Here is a 25,504-nt window from a genome sequence, read left to right on the forward strand (position 1 = left end):
TATATGTCGCTGGTGATTGGGCATCAGAATAATAAATATACATGATCCGACTTTATGTACTGCCTACGTCTATTCCTAGCATGAATAGAGCAGGTTAAACATGCTTGGGATAGGTGTATAAATGTCCTTATAAGAACAGGATAGAGTAGAGGTTATGTAGTATTTAACAGCCTGCCTTCCTATCCGCAGGTGAGACCGGGGAAGCCCGGCGCCGCTGTAGATAGTGATGCCCGGCACTTCCCCAGCAGTGCAAAGCCTTTGGGGCGACCGGGCCTGCCCCCTTCTGTGACGGCGGCGGCCGGGCCCGCCCCTTTTCTTGGCGGTTGCGGCTGGGCCCGCCCCTTTTCGTCATGGCACGGCCAGCACAGAACACAGCACAGCAGCATTACATTGTGTATGGGTAGGCCGGGTGCAGATGCCTAATGCTAATCTTTTGCCCTTCTCTCTTTCCCCTACTGCCCGCTGATCAGTCTAAGGGTGTGAGCTTCAGACAGAACAGCCTTCTGATGGACTTACTGCCCAGACGTGGGCCCAAAGCCTTCTCCATCTTCTGCACAGCTCTCCGAGACACCGGGCAGGAGCACTTAGCCGAGCAGCTGGAGGAGAAAGTGAGATGCATTAAACCGCAGGTAACCGATACGAAGGGCCTCATAGTGATTATATGCCCCTGACCCTCTGTACAGGAGAGACGGAGGGCTGCTTCTTATCTGATGTGAGCAGCCATATTAATATCTAATATAGAGCTCAAGAGGCCTAATTCAGACCTGATCACAGGACAGCTTTGTTCTTCTAATGGGCAAAACCATGCTGCACTGCAGGTGTGGCAGATGTAACCTGTGCAGAGAGAGTTACATTTGGGGGGAGATATTTTGTTTCTGCGCTGCTTTTTTTCTTACACTACAATTGAGATTTCAGTGTGAACACACCCCACCCAAATCTAACTCTCTCTGCTCCTTTTACATCTGCCCACCTGCAGTGCAGCATGGTTTTTGTCCACTAAAGGAGTTTGATTTTGCAAACAAACCTGAATTAGGCCCTTAGTCACAACTAGACATAAACCGGAGAGAGCCTAGAAGACGAGGGACAAAACTCCCGGCCTCCCCTCAGCCGGACTCAGTAACAAACTGCTGATTCCACAGCTCAGAATGGACACAAAGGGTTAATGGTGCTTACACACACAGAGCTGCAGTGTAACACAGGCACAGAGGGTTAGTGGTGCTTACACACACAGAGCTGCAGTGTAACACGGACACAAAGGGTTAATGGTGCGTACACACACAGAGCTGCAGTGTAACACAGGCACAGAGGGTTAGTGGTGCTTACACACACAGAGCTGCAGTGTAACACGGACACAAAGGGTTAATGGTGCTTACACACACAGAGCTGCAGTGTAACACAGGCACAGAGGGTTAGTGGTGCTTACACACACACGGAGCTGCAGTGTAACACAGGCACAGAGGGTTAATGGTGCGTACACACACGGAGCTGCAGTGTAACACAGGGACAAAGGGTTAATGGTGCGTACACACACGGAGCTTCGGTGTAACACAGGCACAGAGGGTTAATGGTGCTTACACACACGGAGCTGCGGTGTAACACAGGCACAGAGGGTTAATGGTGCTTACACACACGGAGCTGCAGTGTAACACGGGCACAGAGGGTTACTGGTGCTTACACACACGGAGCTGCGGTGTAACACAGGCACAGAGGGTTACTGGTGCTTACACACACGGAGCTGCGGTGTAACACAGGCACAGAGGGTTAGTGGTGCTTACACACACGGAGCTGCAGTGTAACACAGGCACAGAGGGTTAGTGGTGCTTACACACACGGAGCTGCAGTGAAACACAGGCACAAAGGGTTAATGGTGCGTACACACACGGAGCTGCGGTGTAACACAGGCACAGAGGGTTAGTGGTGCTTACACACACGGAGCTGCAGTGTAACACAGGCACAGAGGGTTAATGGTGCGTACACACACGGAGCTGCAGTGTAACACAGGCACAAAGGGTTAATGGTGCGTACACACACGGAGCTGCAGTGTAACACAGGCACAAAGGGTTAATGGTGCGTACACACACGGAGCTGCGGTGTAACACAGGCACAGAGGGTTAGTGGTGCTTACACACACGGAGCCGTGGTGTAACACAGGCACAAAGGGTTACTGGTGCTTACACACACGGAGCTGCGGTGTAACACAGGCACAGAGGGTTAGTGGTGCTTACACACACAGAGCTGCAGTGTGACACAGGCACAGAGGGTTAATGGTGCGTACACACACGGAGCTGCAGTGTAACACAGGCACAAAGGGTTAATGGTGCGTACACACACGGAGCTGCAGTGTAACACAGGCACAGAGGGTTACTGGTGCTTACACACACGGAGCCGTGGTGTAACACAGGCACAAAGGGTTACTGGTGCTTACACACACGGAGCTGCAGTGTAACACAGGCAAAGAGGGTTAGTGGTGCTTACACACACAGAGCTGCAGTGTGACACAGGCACAGAGGGTTAATGGTGCTTACACACACGGAGCTGCAGTGTAACACAGGCACAGAGGGTTAGTGGTGCTTACACACACGGAGCTGCAGTGTGACACAGGCACAGAGGGTAATGGTGCTTACACACACGGAGCTGCAGTGTAACACAGGCACAGAGGGTTACTGGTGCTTACACACACGGAGCCGTGGTGTAACACAGGCACAAAGGGTTACTGGTGCTTACACACACGGAGCTGCAGTGTAACACAGGCACAGAGGGTTACTGGTGCTTACACACACAGAGCTGCAGTGTAACACAGGCACAGAGGGTTACTGGTGCTTACACACACAGAGCTGCAGTGTAACACAGGCACAGAGGGTTACTGGTGCTTACACACACAGAGCTGCAGTGTAACACAGGCACAGAGGGTTACTGGTGCTTACACACACGGAGCTGCAGTGTGACACAGGCACAGAGGGTTACTGGTGCTTACACACACGGAGCTGCAGTGTGACACAGGCACAAAGGGTTAATGGTGCTTACACACACGGAGCTGCAGTGTTGGATCAGATAACAATGAATATCACATGTTTACTCTTCATCCTCACCACAGGGCTACACCCAGCGATCGGATCATAACTTCATCCACTTCTATAATAGTATCAAAGGTTCTTTGTTGGATAGAGATAACTAAATGAAATAACCAGATGTCAATGAGTCTGACGCTCAGCCAACCTCCAGTAACTACACAACACAAGACCCTTAGTATAATGTCCTGTATAACACCCTGTGGATAATGGGGCAGATGTATGAACTGGCGTTAGGTGCATTTCTGCACGGAACGCTGGTTAACTCGGGGGGGGGTTTATGTTTTTGCAGATGTATTACTAGTGCACCTAACGTGCGCTAGGGACAGCCCGCCGAGTAACGCTTTTCCCCTGCAATCCCCCCTGTAATTAGCGGCCGGGGTGATGTATTAACAACCTTCTAGGCATTAAATTGCCCCGACCCCTTTCGTCAGCTCAGGGCTAGAATTGTCCTATCATCCCCCACTGCGGGGACAGCGCTGCTGCAGGCTACGCTCGAGTTCTTGCGATAATTGCGAGATCTCACGCATGCCCCCCCCCCCCCCCCGCTATTAATATTATTTCAGGTGTTGGGGGATCTCAGTACTAAGCTCTGTATGTAGGACTTCTGCTGATCACCCTCACAGCGGTCTCCTCATGGTTGGCCAGACAGGTTCCACAGATTACCACAAAGTTACCAGATTTGTTTCTCATTCTCGCAGGAGTCGTACATTGCTTATCTGTGAACTGGGACATAGCAAATGCCAATGTCTGCACCCACATTTCCCATAGTAGATGCAATACACTGGGGCTTATTGAAATGTTTAAAGCCGGCAGCCACTAGAGGGCGGCCATCTTAAAATGTTGCTCCGTTTGGGCGCGTCTGGCTTTCGGCATTTCAGCTCACACCCCCCCTGGGAGTGACTAGCTTACATCTGTGGAAATTCACCCGTTTGAGTGCTCAAACTGGACTTTTTTGTGATGCGCCTAATATTTTGGTTCGGTTTAGCTGCTATGTGTGGCTAAATCCGACCTTAGTAAGCGCCATTTAGCTCAAAAAATAAAAACTCTATTTCCTTGTCAGGGTCCATGGGTCCCACAGGGGACATCAGGGTTGAAGGCGGATCCAGGGGGTCAGAGGCACCAATCAGCGAAGCTTTAAGAATTCCCAGGATGCCCGGGCCCTCTCCCCTATAACCCCGCCTCCAGCCTCATGTAACCAGTTTTTTGTTGGTGCCTGCAGGAAGCAGACGCACCTTTTTAATCAGCAGAGATTACCTCTCTGAGGTAATCCCATAAGAAGCCTCTTTTTATTTTTAAACTTGCCGCTTCTGCGGCTGATGCAGCTCCCACCGTCAATCATCTGACAGCGGCGCAGGCTGCCGCATCACTCCCGCCGGCGCCGACATTCCCCCACGACCTCGGTCAAGCGGGGTAGCCCGGTGGAGGAGACGGACAGCGCCTAGCACCGCCCGAAATCTCCTCCAGGCAGCGTGGTTGGCATCAGGGAGCAGCTAAGGCTCCCTTGGAGAGCGTAAATCGCTGCCGTGCTGTGCGCTGTGGGAGACTGCCGCAGCAGCTGGTGTGGACACTGGCTCCCGGGTCAGGGACTCCACTAGACCACCGGGAACCGAGCGCAGGCCCGGGTAAGGGGAACCCACTTCACAAGGCTCTAATTGGATCCCGTGGGGGAAGTCCAGCACGGGGAGGTGGCGCTTGGCCTGCAGCCCCTCCCCCAGCTTTGGCGCCCTTCTCTTCCCAGAGCTGTGGCCGTTAGCTGCGTGACGCTGTGCCCGCTCCCTTCCCCTCAGAACAGCACCATTTCCAGAGGCACGGAGTCTCCAGAGTCCGGGCGACAGCTCTCCCCTGTGACACCGTCTACAGGCTAAGTAGATTACGTTCACAGCCACCCTAGATCCCACTTGCTCTTTAGAGCTTAAGCGGTTGATAGCAGGCTGTGATAGCTCATTTAGGCTATTGTGTGTGTGTGTGTGACGTGTGCTAGTTCTATCTGTCACTATCCTCACTATATATATTGGGGCCCGGCCTCATAGGTCACATACACGCAGTGGTATCACTCTAGGGTTTCTTTGGTGAATTCTCCTATTGTGCACTGTATTTCCCCCTGTGGGTAACTATGTCCAAACGGGGCCGCGCTCAGTCAGTCTCCTCAGCTCCTGTCCTGCAGAGGCTGCGCAGCAGGCTTATCTGAGCAGGATGTTATCCAGGACGGGTTATGTGTCACCTGCTTTCTCCCCCCCTGTCAGCCATCGGCCTCGGTGCTTTCACCACAACCCCCCCGGGCAGCTTTTCAGCAATTATTAAGTACTTTAGTGGATCGCCTTCCGCCATCCATTGCACCCTGTAGTCCAGCCCCCTCCACCTTGGGTGGATGCCCTGTCGACCACGGTGCAGACCTTGCAACAGACCTCGGTGGCTATGCAGAAGCTGCTGCCCAGTGCTGCTCAACCAACCAGACCTGTGTTGACACGTTGCTGTCGACGGGTCAGGATGATACTGATGATGAGGCTAATAATTATAATAACGCTGATGATCCTCCCCTAGATGATGATCCCATGCCCACTGATACCCCTGTTTTCCAAGCAGAAACACCTGATGTGGCAGCTCTCATTCACGCCATCCGTGACGTCCTGTTGACAGACTCTGATGAGCCTGAACCTACTGCTAAGACCAGAGATGTCTTTAAAAAGCAGAAAATCATTAAGACACAATTCCCTCGTTCTGACCATTTATCAGAGATCAGGACTGATCAATGGGAGCCTTAGGGAAAAAGTCAAATATCCCTAGAAAATTACTGTCCAGGTATCCTCTTCCTCCTGAGGATTGTAAGCCATGGGAGATCCCACCGCCGGTTGATTCCCATGTGACCAGGTTAATAAAGCCTTCTGTCCTGCCAGTCACCTCTGGGTCAGTCCTTAAGGATCCCACAGATAGACGCCTAGAACAGTCTCTTAGGGCCATGTTTTCTTTTTCTGGCGCAGTCCAGAGACCCACTATTGCAGCCACCTGGGCATCCAAGGCCATTTTACCCTGGCTCCAAACAGTGGAGGATGAGCTCCCTCTAGATGCTTCTGAGGACGCTAAAATGTGTGTTCACCACATAAGACAGGCGGCTTTGTATATCATGGAGGCCATGTCTGACGCAGGTTCTGTAGCAGCCAGGGCGTCTGCCAGTTCTGTCCAGGCCCACCGCGTTATATGGCTGCGCCCATGGAAAGCTGATGTAGAATCCAAGAAGACATTGGAGTTACTCCCCTTTAAGGGTGAGAACTTGTTTGGGGAGGAGCTTAACAAGATTGTAGCTTCTCTTGCAGCTGCTAAGACGGCTTGCCTCCCTACAGCTTTGCCGCAGAAAGCTAGGACGCCTTCCTTTCGGCCCTTTCGCCCCCAGGGTAAGGCCAGAGGACAATCCTACACTAGGAACGCCCCGCCTAGCAAGGCAGGGAAAGCCAAGCCTAAACAGGCCTGGGCCACCAGACAGGCCCCTGCCAAACCCGACAAGCCTGCGGCATGACGGGTCACGTCTCCCGCAGGGGGATCCCCAGGTGGGAGGCAGACTTCTTCACTTTGCCCCCCAATGGCTGTCCACAACAACGGACGCCTGGGTGAGGGAAGTTGTATCCCGGGGATACTCCATAACCTTCCTAAAGCCTCCTCCTCGGAAGTTCTTCTGCACGGGGCTTCCTCACGACCCAAACAAGGCGGAACATTTGTTAAAAATCCTACAGGCCTTGTTGCAGTCTCAGGTCATCGTCCCAGTCCCGCCTCTCGAAAGAGGGCGGGGCTACTACTCCACTCTGTTCCTGGTTCCCAAACCAAACGGAACGTACAGACCCATACTAAACCTGAAATCACTAAACAAGGTGGTAAAAGTGTCAAAGTTCCAGATGGAAACTTTGCGGACAATAATCCTAGCGCTGGAAGCAGGGGATTACATGGTCTCTCTAGATGTCAGGGACGCATACCTGCACGTCCCCATTGCGCCGGCACACCAGAAATACCTCACTTTGCCATTCAAAATCGCCACTTCCAATTCCAGGCCCTTCCATTCGGCCTGGCCACAGCCCCCAGGGTTTTTACAAAAATCATGGCGGTAATGGCGGAACTTCTTCACAAGAGAGGCATCCGAGTTTTCCCATACCTGGACGACATCCTAGTGGTGGCAAAGTCTCCAGAAGTCCTGTTGTCGCACCTGCAGATAACAATTTTGACTCTTCAGGCCCATGGCTGGCTTCTGAACTGGGAGAAATCCTCCCTGAACCCCTCGCAGCAAATGCTGCATCTGGGAGCTCTCCTGGACACTCGCTTACTGCAGATGTCGCTTCCCACAGAAAAATGCAGATCTCTGCAACGCAGAATCCAGACGTTTCTCCAAGCACCACAAGTCTCCGTTCACGAAGCAATGAGAATTTTGGGTCAGATGTCTCCACATTCGATATGGTGGAATGGGCCCAGTTCCATTCCCGTCCCCTACAACAACTCATTCTGAAGGAGTGGGACGGCCTTCCCCACCACATCAGGTCCACCTTCCTCTCATTGACTCCTCAGGTATCGGAGTCTCTGCAGTGGTGGCGTACATCAACCGCCAGGGAGGTACCCGCAGCAAAGCTGCTCTACAGGAAGTGTCCAGGATCCTCTCCTGGGCGGAACAACATCTTCAGGCCCTGTCGGCAGTATTCATCCCAGGTGTGCTAAACTGGGAGGCAGACTTCCTGAGCAGACAGGACATTCACCCAGGGGAATGGTCACTCCACCCGGAGGTATTTACTCTCCTTGTAGTTCGCTGGGGCCTGCCGGACGTGGACCTAATGGCATCCAGACACAACAGGAAAGTATCCAGATTCGGCTCGAGGTCCAGAGATCCTCAAGCGTGCTTTACGGATGCTCTGTCGGTTCCATGGAGGTTTCATCTACCTTACGCCTTTCCTCCGATAAACATGACACCCAGAGTCATCAGAAAATTCAAAAAGGAAGGTGGGAACCTTGTCCTAATAGCTCCGGCCTGGCCTCGCAGGCATTGGTATGTAGACCTGCAGCTTCTGTCATCCCAGCCTCCATTCCCTCTGCCCCTTTGGGTGGATCTGCTGAGTCAGGGTCCTTGCCTGCACCCGGACCCTCAATGTCTATCTTTGACGGCGTGGCACTTGAGACTGCCTTGCTAAAACATAAAGGCTTCTCCTCCAGAGTAGCCAGAACTATGATCCGGTCACGCATCCTCCAGGATCTACTATAGAGTTTGGCACTCCTATTTTACATGGTGTACACCAAAGGGATACAATCCGAAGGTATTCAAAGTAGCCAGAATCCTGGCTTTCCTTCAAAAGGGTCTCGACTTGGGTCTGAGATTGGCCTCCCTGAAAGTCCAGGTCTCGGCCTTATCGGTCTGGTTTCAAAAGAAAATTGCATTCCTCCCGGATGTTCGCACGTTTCTCCAGGGAGTATTACACGTCCAACCTCCTTATGTACCTCCTACAACACCCTGGGACCTATCCATCGTGTTACAGGCATTAACTAAACCCCCATGTGAACCGCTTCGCACAGCAGATCTCAAATGGCTGACGGTTAAGACTGTTTTCCTTCTGGCCATTTCTTCAGCCCGACGGGTCTCTGATTTGTCGGCACTTTCTTACAAGTCTCCTTTTCTGGTCTTTTACCCAGATAGGGCGGTACTAAGAACTAAACTGCCCTATCTCCCAAAAGTCATCTCCAGATTCCATATCAATCAGGAGATCGTGGTTCCTGCGTTCTCAACAGAAAACCTGTCGTCGGAAGAACGCTTACTTGATGTGGTCAGGGCTCTGACCATATATGTCGACCGTTCTAAATTAGTCAGAAAATCTGATTCCCTGTTTGTCCTATACGGATTTCACAAAAAGGGATGGCCGGCGAGCAAACAAACTATCGCTAGCTGGATCCGCATGGCTATCCAAAAGGCTTATCAACAGGCTAATCTTCCCGTCCCTGTCTCTATCAAAGCTCACTCTACCAGAGCGGTTGGTCCGTCATGGGCTGCACGCCGAGGTGCATCTGCCGAACAGCTGTGCAAGGCTGCAACGTGGTCATCTGTCCACACTCTCATCAAGTTTTATGCTTTTAACACGTATGCCTCCTTTGGTCGTCGGGCACTTCTGACACCTCAGGCAAATTCCCACCCTTAATACGGCTTGTGACATCCCCGATGTCCCCTGTGGGACCCATGGACCCTGACAAGGAAGCGGAAAGTTATGGTAGAACCTACCTTTGTTAACTTTCTTTCCTTGAAGTCCATGGGACCCACAGGGCGCCCTCCCTTTACTTTGTTCCTGAGGTTTCCCTATCAGTGATATGTTACACTGTAATTATCAATGACCAATATATTGTCCTTGTGCTAACTGTGTGTATGAGTCCTTGGGCGTGTGTCTTTTCCCTGTCCTCTTCTCTGCTCCGCTTCCTGCTTATGGCTTGTTACAAATAACTGGTTACATGAGCCTGGAGGCGGGGTTGTAGGGGAGAGGGCCCGGGCATCCTGGGAATTCTTAAAGCTTCGCTGATTAGTGCCTCTGACCCCCTGGATCCGCCTACAACCCCGATGTCCCCTGTGGTTCCCATGGATTTCAAGGAAAGAAAGTTAACAAAGGTAGGTTCTACCACAACTTTCTGTTTCATATTACCCTGCGCTTTAGACATGAGATCAGGCCTGATATGACAATTGAATATGGCACAATGTGTCTTTGGCCAGGGAGAAGTCCGTTACATTGGTTGTTACATTGATAACCTGTAATGATTCTTTGTGTCCTGATTAATGTTCGATGTCTCTGGTTGCAGGTTCCGTTCTCTGTGGAAGAGATCGGAAGTCGGCAGTGGCGAGGTGAGAGCGCTTTGTGTTGGTGTCGCAGCTTAAGCAATATTTGTCTCAATTCTGCAACGTTCAAAATGAATTGTCTGATCTGAAACGGACTATATTTAAATAACATCATGGTATTCTCCGCTCCTCAATTGTTATCCTACAGCTGCTGATTTCAGTATAACTATAGAGATTTATAGGAATGAACCTGTGGTGGCGCTATGCTGCCTGTAGAGTGTACTGACCCCTGATTATCACCCAATAATCAAAATACAACACAATATATACAAATGGGGTTTTCCAACCAACTGGCGCAGATTTGTAGTCTCTAGATCTTCCTGTATTTCCTCAAAGGTTTCTCGACCATATGGGGGAAATTCAGAAAAAAACAAGATGGTTAGGTCTGACCATCCCAGGGATCAATATATATATGACACAATGGATATTTTGTAAACAGATGGGTAGGCGTACCCCACTTACGGCAAGAAGGGCAGCGTAAAGGCACGTAGCAGTTTCTTTTACTTTTCTTTTTCCTTTTCTCCCTTCTTCCTTTTTCTCTCTCTTTTCTCTCCTCCGGTGGTTTCTTCTCACGGTGTACAACTCAAGTATCGATGGTAGACGTGGTGAAAAAAATATACAATGTATGGGTTTATATTTGGTTGACTATGTGTTCATATAGATACATCCACACCCTGTGACTTGATCTATCGGTGAACAGGAAAAAGTGCTTAGGTCGTACCTTACTCACCAACAGTATAAGCAAGGCACACATATAAAGGTTTCTTTATGTGTTCAGAGATTATTTATCCATATAAAGGCCAATATTATATTGGCGTACCCCGACTCACGTGAAGAAATGTGCTTTATTACACGTAGCGTGTTCTTTATCTTGTGGGACTCGACTTCAATCAATGGGTCGTATTTTTCTCAAGAAAAGTGTAAAAAGATATATGAAAGGCGATGTCAGATAAGTGATAATGGAGCCGTCTTGTACAGATATATCATCACCCTGTGACTTGATCTATCAGTGCGCAAGATAGGTGCCTGGGTCGTACCTTACTCACCAGCAGTATAAGCAAGGTACACAAATAAAGGTTTCTTTTTTGTTCAGAGAGATCTATTCTTTCATGAAAAGACCAATAGTATATTGGCGTACCCCAACTCACGTGTAGAGCTGTATTTTCTTACACGTAGCGTGTTCTTTGTCTGATGGAACTCGACTTCAATCAAAGGGCCATGTTTCTCTCAAGAACAATATAGTGAAAATATATAATAAACAGGTGTCAGGTAAGTGATAATGGAACCTCCTTTTATTGGAGGAGACAGTATAAGCGAGTGATTGGGTATTTATATTAACGTGACCAGAAGGTACTCATATCGTACCCTGACTCACACGTGACTGTGCGGAATAACATTCATAAAGGTTTCTTTCTGTAAACAAGGATTCCCTCCACCGTGATTTCACCTTGTGTTTTAAAAAGGTAGGGAGTTATGTACCCAGAAAAGATGGGGTCTCTGAGAAGATTGTTTTAGCGTACCCAACTCACAATTGTGGGGGCATTTCTCCACCCATAAAGGTATCTTTTTCTTTAAGGCAATCAGGATCTCTGATGCAGATAAGTATATCCAAAATATTCCAAAAAGAGTCTCTTAAAATTATTTATTGTACAGTAGAAAAGTAGTAAAAATCCTTCATTCCAACAATGAAAGGATACCGAACATCCACTCTTAAGGACTCTCCACAATAAGTCCCAAAGAGGCCCAAACAACAGTACAAAAAAATCCAAAAAAAAATAGAAAAAATAAAAAAATACAAAAAATTCTTAAAAAAATTCTTTAAAATACATACAAAATCCAGAAAAGCGTCCAAAGGAAGGAATGATGGCTGCTCACTCTCCACAGAAATCTGTCAACGCGTTTCGGTGTGTGCAACACCTTTATCAAGACATATCTGTGGAGGGTGAGTGTCCATCCTTTATACTGAGAGCAGCCTATCAGAGTACACAGGAAATGAGGTCGTACAAATTACAATATGTCCTTCAAACTGAATGTACACATTTAAAAATTGACATTACATCAAATTCATATTTATAAAAAACATATAAAGTGCAAAAAATATACAAAAATAGTCCAAAAATTCAATGCAGGAGGATTTCGTATTGATGGCATAAACGGTCTCCATGGCAACCTGCATGTCATTTCCGGTTTCGAAATGAATGGATAATCCATATATAACAGATACTCCTGTAGCGTGTAGAAAAGAAAGAGATCGTTTGAACAAGCTATTTATTTAGAAAAGCTCTTATGTGACTGAACGGTGATCTTTATATTTAAACATATGCAGCTCCGTGTGCTAGCCCCGCTATAGAGCTTCCGGTCTGTGAAACGCAGACTACGGAAGCCTGGAAGGGTCAGTAGCGGGGTATGCGCCGTCACTTCCGGCGCTTGAACCGCATAATGCGGAAATGCCTGTTGTTTGAACCGCAGGTTTGCGGAGAGGACTGGCGTGGATTGTGCGATGCTTGTTGCCATGGCACCGCGGCCACCTCTAGGTAGACAAAACATAAAGATATGATTAGACATAGATTCCACTGAAGGGTGCCATCTATATAAGGTTAATGTGGGAAAAAAATTGGCCAGGCATAATGGTACACAATATATATGGCTATTACTGAGGTTGCTTCAAAATATACCGTAACCCATACTGCTGGAAGGTTATTTCCATAAATGAGGCATCATTATATAAATATGCTTAGCCCCTGGGTGCTATCGAAAGGTATCTAACAGTTACTGTGAATAACATGATTCAACCAGTGAACATGAAGGAACATCGATGAAACATAATGGCAACCAATTGTATATGGCTATTGCTGAGGTTACTTCACCAAATACCATGACAGATACTACTGAAAAAATTATTTCCATAAATGAGGCATCATTGTAAAAATGTGCTTAGCCTCTAGGTGCTGTCAAAGGGCGTCTGACAGTTGATGTGAATGGCATGATTAAACCAATACAACTGTAGGAACATCGATGAGACATGATTCTGCAAACATATACAAAGACTTTTAACTCCTTGATATCATAAGGAAGGGGGATTGGCTGAACAGTGACCTCGAGCAAGAACTGGCAAGCTACAGAAACCACTTCAGCTCAAAGTCACTGTTCAATCCGCCCGGTATGAGAGTATTACAATTGAAAATGAGATTCATCTCCATTTTTGCTAGAGGAGTGGTTGTGTCATTGTGTCTCAAGTTGTTTTTCACCACTCTTAAGCCACAAAAAGAGATAATCTCTGCTGGGGAGCTATTGTGTGCACTTTTAAAGTGTGCTGATAGTGCATGGGATTCAAAACCGTTTCTTATATTACGGATATGTTCCCCCAGTCGGGTTTTTAAAGCCCTGGTTGTACGGCCTATGTAATGCTTGTTACAACTGCACTGTATAGTATAAATCACGTTCTTTACATTACACGTAATGAAGTCTTTAATGTCCATTTTAAAATTATTTATGGTGTATTCAGTGGTTTTGTTAGATCCTTGGCCTTTTATATTCCTGCATCCCACACAACTCCCACATCTAAAGAAACCCTTAGTGTTTATCCTCGACATGGGTGGTTTGGAGGTGTAGGCACTTCTCACTAGTGCTGATTTGATGTTGGGGGCCTTACGGTATATATGTTTTGGCATCTCAGGCAGTATATTTTTCAAGATAGGGTCACATAATAAGACTTTCCAGTGTCTTCTAAAGGCTCTCTCGATCTTCCTGTGTTCCTCTGTATAAGTAGACACAAAGGCAAATGCGAAACCATCCCCTTTTTTTCCCCTTTGACTCTGTATTGTGGGGTTTGGGATATCGTTGGTCTTTAGTAGTTCAATTTCCCTTTCTAATTTTTTCTTTTCATAGCCACATGCAATGAATTTTTTCTTCATATCTGTGGCTTGCTCCTGAAAAACTTTGTCATCGGAGCAATTACGCCGTAACCTTTTAAACTGCCCTTTTGGTACTGAGTTTAACCATTGGGTGTGATGGCAACTAGATGAAGCAATGTATGTCCCGGAATCTGTGGGTTTCCGAAAGTTTTTATGTTTAAGTACCCCATCTTCCACATAAACAGTAATATCAAGGAAATTGATGTTTTCCTCCTCTATTTCGAAAGTGAGCTTTATATTACAGTTGTTATTATTTAGATGATCACAGAAGGTTTTAAGGGTCTCTCTGTCCCCCTCCCATACAAAAAATATGTCATCGATGTACCTCGCGTATGACACCAGACTCGCCCCAAGTGGGTTATTCGCCCAGATGTTATTAAGCTCCCATGCCCCCATGAACAGGTTGGCATAACTTGGGGCGAATCTGGTGCCCATCGCGGTACCGGTACGCTGGATGAAAAAATCTCCATTGAAGAGAAAGAAATTATTTTGAAGGATGAAGGATATACCCTCCAAAACAAATTCCTGAAGTCCTTGCGGTTCTTTCGACAATGACAGAAAATGTTTAGCACTCTGTATTCCCACATCATGCTCAATTATGGTGTAGAGAGAGCTTACGTCAGCCGTGACAAGGAGGGAATTTGGTTTCCATGTAATGGAATCAATAAGTTTCAAGAAGTCTCCAGTATCCTTTAAATGGGACCTATTTAAACATACCAAGGGTTGGAGGTGATGGTCCACAAACATAGATAAATTACTAGTTATTGATTCAACACCAGAAATTATCGGTCTACCGGGGGGGTTGGAAAGGCATTTGTGCACTTTAGGCAGAATGTAGATAACTGGAGTGATAGGTTTTTCATTAACCAGAAATTTTGCCTCATTTGGAGTAATGATGTTTTTTTCTAGGGCTGTTTTTATGAGGGTCTCGAGTTTTTTAAGAGTATTGGCTGTAGGGTCTCCTCTTAGTTTTCTATAGGTTTGTTTATCCTCCAGCTGTCTCATAATTTCTGCTTCGTATTTTTCTGCATCAAGTACCACAATCCCCCCCCCCTTATCTGCAGGTTTTATTATTATTTTTTTATTTTCTTTTAGATTTTTCATTGCCTCTTTTTCTTTGTTTGTTAGATTAGATGTTCTCTTCTCGGTTTTTATAGATTTAATATCCTCTAGGACCATTGTGGAAAATGTTTCCACATAGGGGCCTTTACAGTGCTGAGGATAAAAAATGGACTTCGGTTTAAACGAAGAAATAGTTTCTTCACTATTTGTTTCTGCACTGGACACATCATTTCTATAAAAGAACTTTTTCAAAGCTAGTTTTCTGGTGAATCTTTGTAAATCAATATACACCTCGAAATTATTAATATGATTTGTGGGTGCGTATTTTAACCCTTTTTGCAGTAAATTAATTTCTTCCTGAGAAAGTTCATGTGAACTCAGGTTGAAAATTTTTGTGGGTTCTATATTTGGACTTTCATCATTTTCTACAATGTCTGTGTCATTCAGGTTTTTATTTTTCTTTTTTTCCCTTCTATTTTTATAGGTTTTGACTCTTTTCGGGCGGGTTCTAGCTTTTTTTCTTCCCCCTCTTTTACCCCTATATTGGGGCGAATAGATTATCTGTTCGGAGATGAGGTCTGGCTCATCTCTAAAAAAGAGTAACATTGATCAAGATCTTCATTTTGGGATTCATCATGTAGTAACGGACTATATCTGTTTTGAATTTTGAAACCTCCTGCTGATTTCAGTCTTCCGAGGCCTTAGTGCAACTGAAAGACAGCATGCATTGTAGTGTTAGCTCACAATGGGGGAGATGTATCAAACTGTTGAAGATAATAATGAACCAGCTTGAAGCAAAAGCTTCGAAAGCTAGTCTGCTAGCTTCTCTGTTTGTTTATGTATGAGAAAGAGATGTAGTGTCACTCTCTGCCAGCAGATGGCAGTGTTTCGGAGACTCACGGACACTAGACAATATATATAATTACAAGGGCAGGGCCTGTGAGATCACAGCGACTTGGATTTGGCTTTTTGGCCTTTCCTGTAGATATAATGTTCCCGCTAGGCTGTTTTAGCGGGGCGCTGCGCCCTGCCCGATTTTTACTGGGCAAAATGCGCCCTGCCCCGCTAGCAGCGCCCCGCTAAAACAGCGTGGTGCCTGCCCTGGCTGTGTGCACGGGAAGCGCAGCGCCGCCTTAGACGGCGATTCCCAGCGCTTCCCCGGCAGCACGGTAACTTCGGCGGTGCCGGCCCCGCCTCCTTTAGTGACGGAGCCGGTCGGGCCCGCCCCTTTTTGCGACGTCGCGGCCCGGGCACGCCCCTTTTCGTGACGTCGCTGCCCAGGACCGCCCACAATTGTGACGTTGGCGTGCCCGGTCTGCCCCCCTTGCGCTGCGGCGCCCTGCCCGCCCTCATTTCTAGAGGGAACACTATGATACATTTGGAGCCTCGGCTGCAGGTAGTGGATTGGGGATTAATACTCAGTAAGGCCAGCTTAGCCTGAGGGTCCGGCGCGTGGGAGTTTCCACAACAAAGGGGGTGGTGATGGAATACAGATGTGAAACCATGAACCCTTCTGTATTAGCCCTAATGTCCTGTTATCCACCATTCTCAGGGCCCTGCGAGAGGTGTATAGATGATGGGGACGGCCCAGGAAACGTAGCTATGACCAGTGTGGACTTCTACCTATCACACCACAAACAGGTCAGTAATCTGTGTATGATTCCGCTCTCACCACAGTTGTATACCTGACCTCGCCTAGCACTGAGCTTGTGTAAGTCAGGTTGGATGTTAAGACTGAATCAGGCCCACCTGCAGATTTGTGGGGTTGTATCCATCACCTCTATTTGCCACAGTCATATCTTATAGTAATTATTGCCGTAGCTGGTCCTCCATATGGCTAACCCTGACCTACACTACTTACTATTGGTCATTGTGTCCCTCTCAGGCCTACAAGATGAACACACGCCCTCGTGGCATCGCCCTGATCATCAGTAATGTCCAGTTTGATACGCCGGAGCTGGATTACCGCCACGGTGGGAAGGTGGATCTGGACTCTCTGAATCAGTTGTTTTCTCACTTGAACTATCGGGTGGTTGTTCAGAGTAACCTCACAGCGCAGGTAAACCACACAGTGGATAGTTAACAGTCTTTCCCTAATCTGGTTGGAGTCTTCCTAGTCTTACCCAAGTATAGACACGGGATGACTGACAAAACAGGCCGGGAGCCACAATTCCCTGGCTGATTCTGTTGCAGTTGATCTGTTAATCTTTGTGTTGTGATTGTTCTCATTCTTCCATTGGCTGCAGGTCAGTCTGTTTATCGTACGAGTTCACTGATTGGCCACACATAATTATAATGCTTGCACTGATTCTTTCTGTCCTCATTGATATCAGAATTCCTCTGCCGGCATCCTCAGAATGTCAGGAGTATGGCACTGGTCTCCCGGCTGTAGCTGGTATGCTGGCATTGGTATAGTGAACGCTGGGATCCTAGCTGTCTGGGTACTGACTGCATCCTGGTGCAGGACTGTGTATAACATATAGCGGGAGACATAGCAATCCTAAAAGACAGGCAGATGGCTTTTAACTACATGGGTCTAATCTATATAATAAAAGGTTAACGCTGCTCCTAGCCTCTATAGGGGGAATTCAAGCATTTTGCACTGCAGCAGCCACTAGCTGGCGCCTGAATGAGCATTGCCAGTGTTGTTCTGTCATGTTGATGGGCTGGTAACTAGTATAACTTATTTTAGTATTATCCAGTCCACAATAGAGAAAATATGGTACTTGTTTCCTAGCACGGCCACACCGATTTACATCGGGGTGGTCGTGTCGGAAATATCGTGTCGATCGCATCGCATGCGATGCGATCGTCGCGACCGACCGATTTTGGACCCGATTTTTTTTTTGGGAATTAAATGTAAATCGGGTCCCTGGGACCCGATTTTACATTGGATTCAATGTAAAATATTCCCAACCCCCCCAAATGTCACGGCGTACACCCCACCCCACGATAGACGCCAACCCGAAGCGTGGCGACCGCAGCGAGCCCGCGAGGGGCGGCGGTGCGCGTCCTCCGACCTTTTCATTCCCCTACTATCCACGTCGGCGTGGAGTTGAGAATAGAATAGTGTGGCGAGCGCAGCGAGCCACCGAGCCCGAAGCGTCGGGACCTATGTTAATGGTCCCGACCGACGCGATGCCCCCGATATTTTACCTTTCCCGACACGATTTCAATGTTAAAATATTTTTTAACATTGAAGCCTATGGGGAAATCGCGGGCATCGCGTCGGTCGTGTCGGGACCATTGTTAACGGTCCCGACCGACGCGATGCCCCCGATATTTTGTCCTAGCCGGCCAAATGGACCTGATTTCAAAGGAAATCGGGTCCATCTTATGGATCGTGTACCTTAACTAAAGGTACACGATCCATAAGATTTGTGGCCGTGCTAGGAAACAAGTACCGAAAATATTTTTTATTAGGCCTCCAGAAATCAGTATTTCCGGTTTGTAGTCATTGTTATCCAACTATTGGCTGTGCCTGGAAATGTTTCTGGATGGGATGCAATCTGCCACTCTCCGCATCCATGTCAGCGTTTACTAATACCAAATGACAGAGGACAGCTATCGCGGTAAGAGCTGTCCTGATAGGACCCGGAGTCCTATCTATGATGTGTTGAGCGACACGTGTAGTGGTGGGTGCTAATAGGGTTCTTGTGTATTATCACGGCGCCCACGATTTCCATCGCAGGGCATTGTACAATGAAAAATCTCATTGCATGCGACGCGATTTCACCCAATTTGTAATTGTACAGGCACCCAGATGCCTTATTACCATGTTAAATGCCCCCCCAGACCTGATTTTTAATTGTATACCCACCCTCATGGGTCATGAGTATGTGAAATGCCACCCCACTATGAACGTCAACCTGAAGCGTGGCGAGCGGCGGCGGTATGCGTCCTCCGACCTTTTGATACCCCCACTATCCACGTCGGCGTGGAGTTGATTTTATAAAGTGTGGCGGGCGCAGCGAGCCACCGAGCCCGAAGCGTGGCGAGCGGAGGCGTATACCTGTGAAGTAATGCGGGGCTCTCTGCGCTCGCCACGCTTCGGGCTCGGTGGCTCGCTGCGCTCGCCCACTTTATAAAATCAACTCCACTCCGACGAGGATAGTGAGGGTATGAAAAGGTTGGAGGACGCGTACCGATGCGCTTGCCACACTTCAGGTTGCCGTTGATAGTGGGGGGGCCGTTAACAACGTGGGGGCATTTAACATATTTATTACCCATCAGGGTGGGTATACAATTAAAAATCGGGTCTTGGGGTGCCATTTAACATGGGACTCAATGGGAAATCGCGTCGCATCGAATGCCATTGTAATGGCATGCGATGTGACGCAATTTTAAAATTGTATACTCAGCCCGGGAAAAGGCTGAAATCGGGTCCATCGCATACCTTAATTAGTGGTATGCAATGCGATGGGCGCCGTGATAATACACAAGTACCGCTAATAGGGATCCGGTTGGATCCCTCTCATGAGGGGCAGTGCGATAGAAGGCCCGCATCCAAGCCCCAGAATCTATCACATTTTTGGCCACATATTTTTGCTTTCTGCATCTTGCGATTTGTGATCAATAAAATATTTGTTTTTGATTTTGCATCCATCACGGCAATCGGCTCCCAATCCCAACTCATCAGATGTGCAGCACGTCTGGTCAGAGGACCAATCCTCCAACCCCTGGGTCCGCGCATTGCACGATTGTGTGCACACGATACCTTGAGATTGTATGATTGGGTGCAATGTCTTCCAGGAGTATGGGCGCATTAAAGCTACTTCTATGATGAATGTATTCTGTGTGCATATTGCGTGTCATGTTGGGGCAGGTACAATCCACAGGAATCTGCTACATATTCAGTATGTTCCCAGTTGTTGTACAGTGATACTGGGAGGACAAGCAGTGATGTTACACTCTGTACAGCTCATGTGTGTACCCTCTCTCACATTACAATGTAAAGCTGGTCATACACCTACAGATCGATTGGAACAAACACCTGGTAATATCTGAGTGACAGTTTGTCAGTTTTCCAGCATTTCAAAGCAAATGGTCAACTGTCATCTGCTCTCATCCATTACCAGGTTTTTGTTCCAACCAGCCAGATCTGACAATCGATCTGTAAATGTATGGCCAGCTTAACACTGCTATATAAAGTATGTATGCAGGACACGGGTACAATCAGTCATTCTCCTCCTGTTACAGGAAATGATCTCCGAGCTGGACCAGTTCTCTGCGCAGTCTGAACACTCGCTCCTGGACTCCAGCATTGTCTGTATTCTGTCTCATGGGGTCGATGGCGCTGTATATGGAACTGATGGCAAACTCCTCCAAGTAAGAGACTCTTCCCTGTCCTGATACGCATCTCCTCCTCCAGGGGAAGGGACTTCTGGGAAATCCCCTCCAGGGAAGGGACTTCTGGGAAATGTTGCACTGCTGGAGGCCTGTGTTGTAAAGGAGATCCACCCCTTATTGGGGCTCATCAGTACAGAATGGGGGCTATTTGTATGTGAAGTGCTACCAAAGAGCCATTACTGATACAGTGAAAGATATTAAGGAGCATTAACGGTACTTGTGTAGTTTCACGGCGCCGTACGTCTGTGTCCAGCTGCGGGGCTGAAAACTCCATGCCAACGTGGATAGTTCGTACCCCCACTATCCACGTTGGCATGGAGTTGATTTTAGAGAGCGTAGCGAGCCACCGAGCCCGTAGCGTGGGACACAGATGCACGGTGCCATGATGGCATTTACTTATTGTATAATGTTCTGGCCAGTACTTGTGATACCGGGTATATAAAGTCAGTGCTCAGCCCCTCCTACAGACAGACTATGTCACCTTTATGAGGCTCCTCAGTGCAGGAGCCTCCGGGGTTTTGTCTTCCACGGCAGACACGGTGTGAAGTTCTGTCCGTGTATAACTCTACATAGTGTCACTATGGAGTCTCTGAATTTAACCCCTTCACCTATATATGTGTATAATATTAGCCACACGATATACCATTGTGAGTCCGCTCACAGTCTCTTTGTGTCATAGTTGCAGGATGTATTTTCAAAGCTGGATAATGCTCACTGCCCGCAGCTGCAGAACAAGCCTAAAATGTTCATTTTCCAGTCCTGCCGTGGCGGTGAGTGCCAAGATACTCTGTCTTCTGTACCCCTGAGTTCTTGTTCTCCTTGTATCATGTCCGGTCATCTTCACTCTCCTAATATTTATGCCTTACAGCGATTGTGGAATATCTGTGCTGCTCCAGCTGTGGAACTAAAAGTCCCAGCATGCCCTGCCATCCTTGTCTTTATGTCAGAATGGGTTTTGTAATTGGCAATACACAAACTCCTTCCACCTACTGCAAATATCGCCCATCTCTGTCACCTGTCTGTGCTGATCTCCAATTATATTGCACGGGACACTCGGAACCCTTTCACACCACACAAATAACTCGGTTCTGACCCGGGTTGTTGCTGGTTCGATCCAGGTCTCTGTGCTGTGTGAAAGGACCATTTGAAAAATGGAGCTTCACCTTGCAAATGCCGGGTCACTCCCTGGACAGGGTGTCCATGTTACAGGGGTATTAGTGTCCTGACATAGAAACATAGACTTTGACGGCAGATCAGAACCACTTGGCCCATCTAGTCTGCCCCTCTAATAAACATGTTACCTCAAACCATATTTGATCCTTATTTCTTTGTAAGGATATCAATATGCTTATCCCAAGCATGTTTACATTGTACTACTGTATTTGCGTCTACCACCTCTGATGGGAGGCTATTCCACTTATCTACTACTCTTTCTGTGAAGTAATTCTTCCTCATATTCCCCTGAATCTTCCTCTGCCTAGTGTCAGTGCATGTCCTCGTGTTCTGCTGCTCCTCTTCCTGTGAAGAATGTCTCCCACCTGTACCTTCCTCCCCCTAGTGTCAGTGCATGTCCTCGTGTTCTGCTGCTCCTCTTCCTGTGAAGAATGTCTCCCACCTGTACCTTCCTCCCCCTAGTGTCAGTGCATGTCCTCGTGTTCTGCTGCTCCTCTTCCTGTGAAGAATGTCTCCCACCTGTACCTTCCTCCCTCTAGTGTCAGTGCATGTCCTCGTGTTCTGCTGCTCCTCTTCCTGTGAAGAATGTCTCCCACCTGTACCTTCCTCCCTCTAGTGTCAGTGCATGTCCTCGTGTTCTGCTGCTCCTCTTCCTGTGAAGAATGTCTCCCACCTGTACCTTCCTCCCCCTAGTGTCAGTGCATGTCCTCGTGTTCTGCTGCTCCTCTTCCTGTGACTAATGTCTCCCACCTGTACCTTCCTCCCTCTAGTGTCAGTGCATGTCCTCGTGTTCTGCTGCTCCTCTTCCTGTAAAGAATGTCTCCCACCTGCACCTTCCTCCCTCTAGTGTCAGTGCATGTCCTCGTTTTCTGCTGCTCCTCTTCCTGTGAAGAATGTCTCTCACCTGTACCTTCCTCCCCCTAGTGTCAGTGCATGTCCTCGTGTTCTGCTGCTCCTCTTCCTGTGAAGAATGTCTCCCACCTGTACCTTCCTCCCTCTAGTGTCAGTGCATGTCCTCGTGTTCTGCTGCTCCTCTTCCTGTAAAGAATGTCTCCCACCTGCACCTTCCTCCCTCTAGTGTCAGTGCATGTCCCCGTGTTCTGTTGCTCCTCTTCCTGTGAAGAATGTCTCCCACCTGTACCTTCCTCCCTCTAGTGTCAGTGCATGTCCTCGTGTTCTGCTGCTCCTCTTCCTGTGACTAATGTCTCCCACCTGTACCTTCCTCCCTCTAGTGTCAGTGCATGTCCTCGTGTTCTGCTGCTCCTCTTCCTGTGACTAATGTCTCCCACCTGTACCTTCCTCCCCCCAGTGTCAGTGCATGTCCTCGTTTTCTGCTGCTCCTCTTCCTGTGAAGAATGTCTCCCACCTGTACCTTCCTCCCTCTAGTGTCAGTGCATGTCCTCGTGTTCTGCTGCTCCTCTTCCTGTGACTAATGTCTCCCACCTGTACCTTCCTCCCTCTAGTGTCAGTGCATGTCCTCGTGTTCTGCTGCTCCTCTTCCTGTGAAGAATGTCTCCCACCTGTACCTTCCTCCCTCTAGTGTCAGTGCATGTCCTCGTGTTCTGCTGCTCCTCTTCCTGTGAAGAATGTCTCCCACCTGTACCTTCCTCCCTCTAGTGTCAGTGCATGTCCTCGTGTTCTGCTGCTCCTCTTCCTGTGAAGAATGTCTCCCACCTGTACCTTCCTCCCTCTAGTGTCAGTGCATGTCCTCGTGTTCTGCTGCTCCTCTTCCTGTGAAGAATGTCTCCCACCTGTACCTTCCTCCCTCTAGTTTCAGTGCATGTCCTCGTGTTCTGCTGCTCCTCTTCCTGTGAAGAATGTCTCACACTTGTACCTTCCTCCCTCTAGTGTCAGTGCATGTCCTCGTGTTCTGCTGCTCCTCTTCCTGTGAAGAATGTCTCCCACCTGTACCTTCCTCCCTCTAGTTTCAGTGCATGTCCTCGTGTTCTGCTGCTCCTCTTCCTGTGACTAATGTCTCCCACCTGTACCTTCCTCCCTTTAGTGTCAGTGCATGTCCTCGTGTTCTGCTGCTCCTCTTCCTGTGAAGAATGTCTCCCACCTGTACCTTCCTCCCTCTAGTGTCAGTGCATGTCCTCGTGTTCTGCTGCTCCTCTTCCTGTGAAGAATGTCTCCCACCTGTACCTTCCTCCCTCTAGTGTCAGTGCATGTCCTCGTGTTCTGTTACTCCTCTTCCTGTGAAGAATGTCTCCCACCTGTACCTTCCTCCCCCTAGTGTCAGTGCATGTCCTCGTGTTCTGCTGCTCCTCTTCCTGTGACTAATGTCTCCCACCTGTACCTTCCTCCCTCTAGTGTCAGTGCATGTTCTCGTGTTCTGCTGCTCCTCTTCCTGTGAATAATGTCTCCCACCTGTACCTTCCTCCCTCTAGTGTCAGTGCATGTCCTCGTGTTCTGCTGCTCCTCTTCCTGTGAAGAATGTCTCCCACCTGTACCTTCCTCCCTCTAGTGTCAGTGCGTGTCCCCGTGTTCTGCTGCTCCTCTTCCTGTGAAGAATGTCTCCCACCTGTACCTTGTTATAACCCTTGATATATGTGAAAGTTTCTATCATGTCCCCCCTTTCCCTTCTCTGCTCCAAACTATACATGTTAAGATCTTTTAGTCTTTCCTGGTACGTTTTGTGATGTAGGCCATGCACCATTTTAGTTGCCCTTCTTTGTACAGTCTCTAATGTATTTATATCCTTCTGGAGATATGGCCTCCAGAACTGAACACAATACTCTAGGTGAGGTCGTACCAATGATCTATACAGTGGCATTATTACTTCTTTCTTTCTACTGCTGATACCTCTCCCTATGCAACCAAGCATCTGACTTGCCTTCTTCATTGCTTTGTTACATTGCCTACCTGCCTTTAAGTCCCCTGAAATAGTGACACCTAGATCCCTCTCTTCCTCAGTAGTTTCCATTATAGTGCCATTTATACTATATTGAGTCTTTGGATTTCTGAGACCCAAGTGCATGATTTTGCATTTTTTGGCATTAAACTGTAGTTGCCATTCTCTTTACCATTCCTCTAATCTACCTAGATCCTCAATCATTTGATTTACCCCTCCTGGTGTGTCTACCCTGGTGCATACCTTTGTGTCATCTGCAAAAAAAGATGCATATTTTACCCTCAATTCTATTTGCAATGTCACAAATAAAGATATTAAATAGCACTGGTCCAAGTACAGATCCCCTGGGGTACTCCACTGGTTACCTTTCCCTCGTGCCCTTGATGGCTAACCTTGACTCTCCAGCTGTTGTTGAACTACACATCCCAGCATGCTCTGCATCAGGTTTAGCATGGCCAAATAGCAAAACTGAAGCAAAGTATGCTGGGATGTGTAGTTCAACAACAGCTGGATTGTCAAGGTTAGCCCTCAAGGACTCGTGTAGTCCTCTGTTTGGAAGTGGCTAGGCAGAAAACATTCTGTAGCCAATCAGATTATTCTATATTTCGGGGAGATGGTGACCCCGAGCACTAATTGTGTTCATTATTCAGGATTGTCAAAACACTACATTTTTGCCGTTGTTATTGAGTCAGAATTGGCGAATCAAGATTGGCCAACATGGTGGATTATGCTGATTTCGCCCACCAACCAGGCATTGGCAGATGCCACAATTAATTGAAGATGTATTGGCCCCATAAGTTATTTCATCCAACTTTCTCTGTTACCCTGTGGTGGAAGAGTAACATTTAAATGTATCCGCTTCTGTTCCACCCAATGGTTGTGTCTCCCCATCCTATTTAGCTTCATTATGCTGATTTAACGATAGAGCAGAATGTGACTGTTGGTAATTGATACCGAAATTCAGCTTAAATTGTAATCTCACAAGTGGATATGTTAGAAGCAACTTGAGAAGTGTTTTCCTTCAGTATTTGACGTGTTCCATTTTCCGTATGTATGACAGAAGAGGCAGATCGAGGCGTAGATCAGCAAGACGGAAGAGAACAAGCTGGATCTCCCGGCTGCGAACAGAGCGACGCAGGAAAAGAGGACGGGAAGATCCGTCTGCCGACCCAGTCTGACATGATCTGCGCCTACGCGTGTCTGAAAGGTGAGTGCACGGCACAGACCCCTTTCATTCATAATAGGG

General features: G+C 47.9%; 1 protein-coding gene across 1 annotated transcript in view; it reads left to right on the forward strand.

The window, feature by feature from the left end:
• Nucleotides 1–441: 441 nt before the first annotated feature.
• Nucleotides 442–25,504, forward strand: part of CASP2 (caspase 2) — a 29,590-nt gene continuing 4,527 nt past the window's right edge. Inside the window, exons 1-7 of the mRNA XM_083149871.1 lie at nt 442–629; nt 9,873–9,915; nt 16,438–16,526; nt 16,771–16,944; nt 20,085–20,213; nt 20,914–21,004; nt 25,319–25,465. Coding sequence (XP_083005997.1) covers nt 507–629; nt 9,873–9,915; nt 16,438–16,526; nt 16,771–16,944; nt 20,085–20,213; nt 20,914–21,004; nt 25,319–25,465 — 796 coding nt within the window. The 5' untranslated portion in view covers nt 442–506. The remainder of the gene's footprint in view (nt 630–9,872; nt 9,916–16,437; nt 16,527–16,770; nt 16,945–20,084; nt 20,214–20,913; nt 21,005–25,318; nt 25,466–25,504) is intronic.

This window comes from Crinia signifera, chromosome 6 (assembly GCF_055691185.1).
Source record: "Crinia signifera chromosome 6, ASM5569118v1, whole genome shotgun sequence".
NCBI classification, from domain to species: Eukaryota; Metazoa; Chordata; class Amphibia; order Anura; family Myobatrachidae; genus Crinia; species Crinia signifera.